Below are 1,617 nucleotides of genomic sequence, written 5' to 3'. Positions count from 1 at the left end.
CCTTCAGTCGTAACAAATCGCCTTTAATTTGTTACATTATTAACTATGTAACTATACAATATTTGTTCAGATAACGTCATTTACCTGCTTGATAAACATGTGGTTGAGATCACAAGTTAATCAGTTTGTTTAAGCTCCAAGCGAGAGAGCTCTGTCCGTGGTGCGATTCTTTGCGAATATTTGAAATTTCTTCGTTCGTCATGAATCCAGTGGTGATTGACGCGGGTTCTTGCATATGCAAAGTGGGTTTTGCCGGCGAGGAAATTCCTAACGCGGTCATTCCTTCCTTAATTGGACATTTGCCAAACGATTCGAAAAGGCTAATAGGCAAAGAAGCTTTCGATAATCGCGAAGATTGCGAAATTTCGTATCCCATAAGGGGAACTAAAATAACAAACTGGGACCATTTTGAATCTCTCCTGGATCATTGTTACAAACAGGTTTCGGCTGACCCAAAAGAACAATCGCTTCTATTAACTGAACCCCACTGTAATCCAAAGAAGAATCAGGAGAAGACAACGGAAATTTTGTTCGAAAAGTTTGGAATTCCTGCGCTTCACATTGCCAGTCAAACGGTGTTATCCTTGTACGCCGCGAACAGGACCACAGGGATAGTCCTTGACATCGGGGATCACACTTGCAGCATAGTTCCAATATACCATGGATACGTCGATCAAGCAGCCGTGCAGTGTCTGGATTACTCTGGAAAAGATTTGACGGACTTCCTGCAGATGTTGTTGTTGCAAGGGAAGTCTGTGCCAGTAAGAAGCGATTGGGAAGACCTCCGGGAGTTGAAAGAAAACTTCTGTTACGTGGCAATTGATTTTGAGAAGGAAGAAAATGGACCAAGGGACGTTAGGAAGTTGGAGCTTCCTGGTGGTAGATCGGTGAATGTTTCGAGTGAAGATTATACATGTCCTGAAGCTCTTTTCAAACCTTCACTGATAGGTCTTGAAAGTGAAGGAATTCACAAAGCACTTCGCACCTCCGTCATGAAATGCGATTATGATTTAAGGAAGGAGCTTTACGGTAATATTGTATTATCGGGTGGCACCACAAAAATGAAGGGGTTTGTGGACAGACTGGAACGTGAAATTGTGCAGTTAGTGCCTCCCCAAGTTCAGATAAAACTGATCAAACAGGCCGATCGGCATCACGCGTCATGGATTGGTGGAAGCGTCCTGGCTTCTTTGATAAGTTTTAAGGATTACTGTATAACAAAACAACAATTCGAGGAACAAGGGACCGGTATAATTTATAAGAATGTTTTTTTGTAACGGGATATATTTTTTCTTTTGGGGGCTGGATATATGTATAATTTTTTAGAATGTTTTGGATTTGCAATATGGAGCAAAGGAGAAGGACCCGGAAGATCCTAGTAGAAAATAGAACCGTAGTTAATATACATTGGTAAAACCCTAATATTTATATTTATTTTGATAAATTTGTCACCGTTTTGAACCTCTTAAGGGTCCTCCTGCTTTACCAAAAATACAATGAAGTATCTATTTGAAATACGCTGTGATATGAGGGTGGAATTGTTATAACTAAGTCATAATATTTTTTATGTATTACTTACTTTCGATTTGTATTTATAAATAGCTTCATTTCTACGTA

At 39.7% G+C, this 1,617-nt stretch overlaps 1 protein-coding gene across 1 annotated transcript; it reads left to right on the top strand.

The window, feature by feature from the left end:
* The first annotated feature begins 200 nt into the window (after positions 1-200).
* On the top strand, positions 201-1,277 carry LOC108741190 (actin-like). The gene has a single exon (XM_018475892.2). The coding sequence runs from the start codon at positions 201-203 to the stop codon at positions 1,275-1,277; it is 1,077 nt and encodes a 358-aa protein (XP_018331394.1).
* Positions 1,278-1,617: the final 340 nt, after the last annotated feature.

Source organism: Agrilus planipennis, unplaced genomic scaffold (assembly GCF_000699045.2).
Source record: "Agrilus planipennis isolate EAB-ADULT unplaced genomic scaffold, Apla_2.0 scaffold256, whole genome shotgun sequence".
In the NCBI taxonomy this organism is placed as follows: Eukaryota; Metazoa; Arthropoda; class Insecta; order Coleoptera; family Buprestidae; genus Agrilus; species Agrilus planipennis.
Note: the sequence above shows the minus strand (reverse complement) of the source record. Positions and strands in the feature narration are given on the sequence as shown.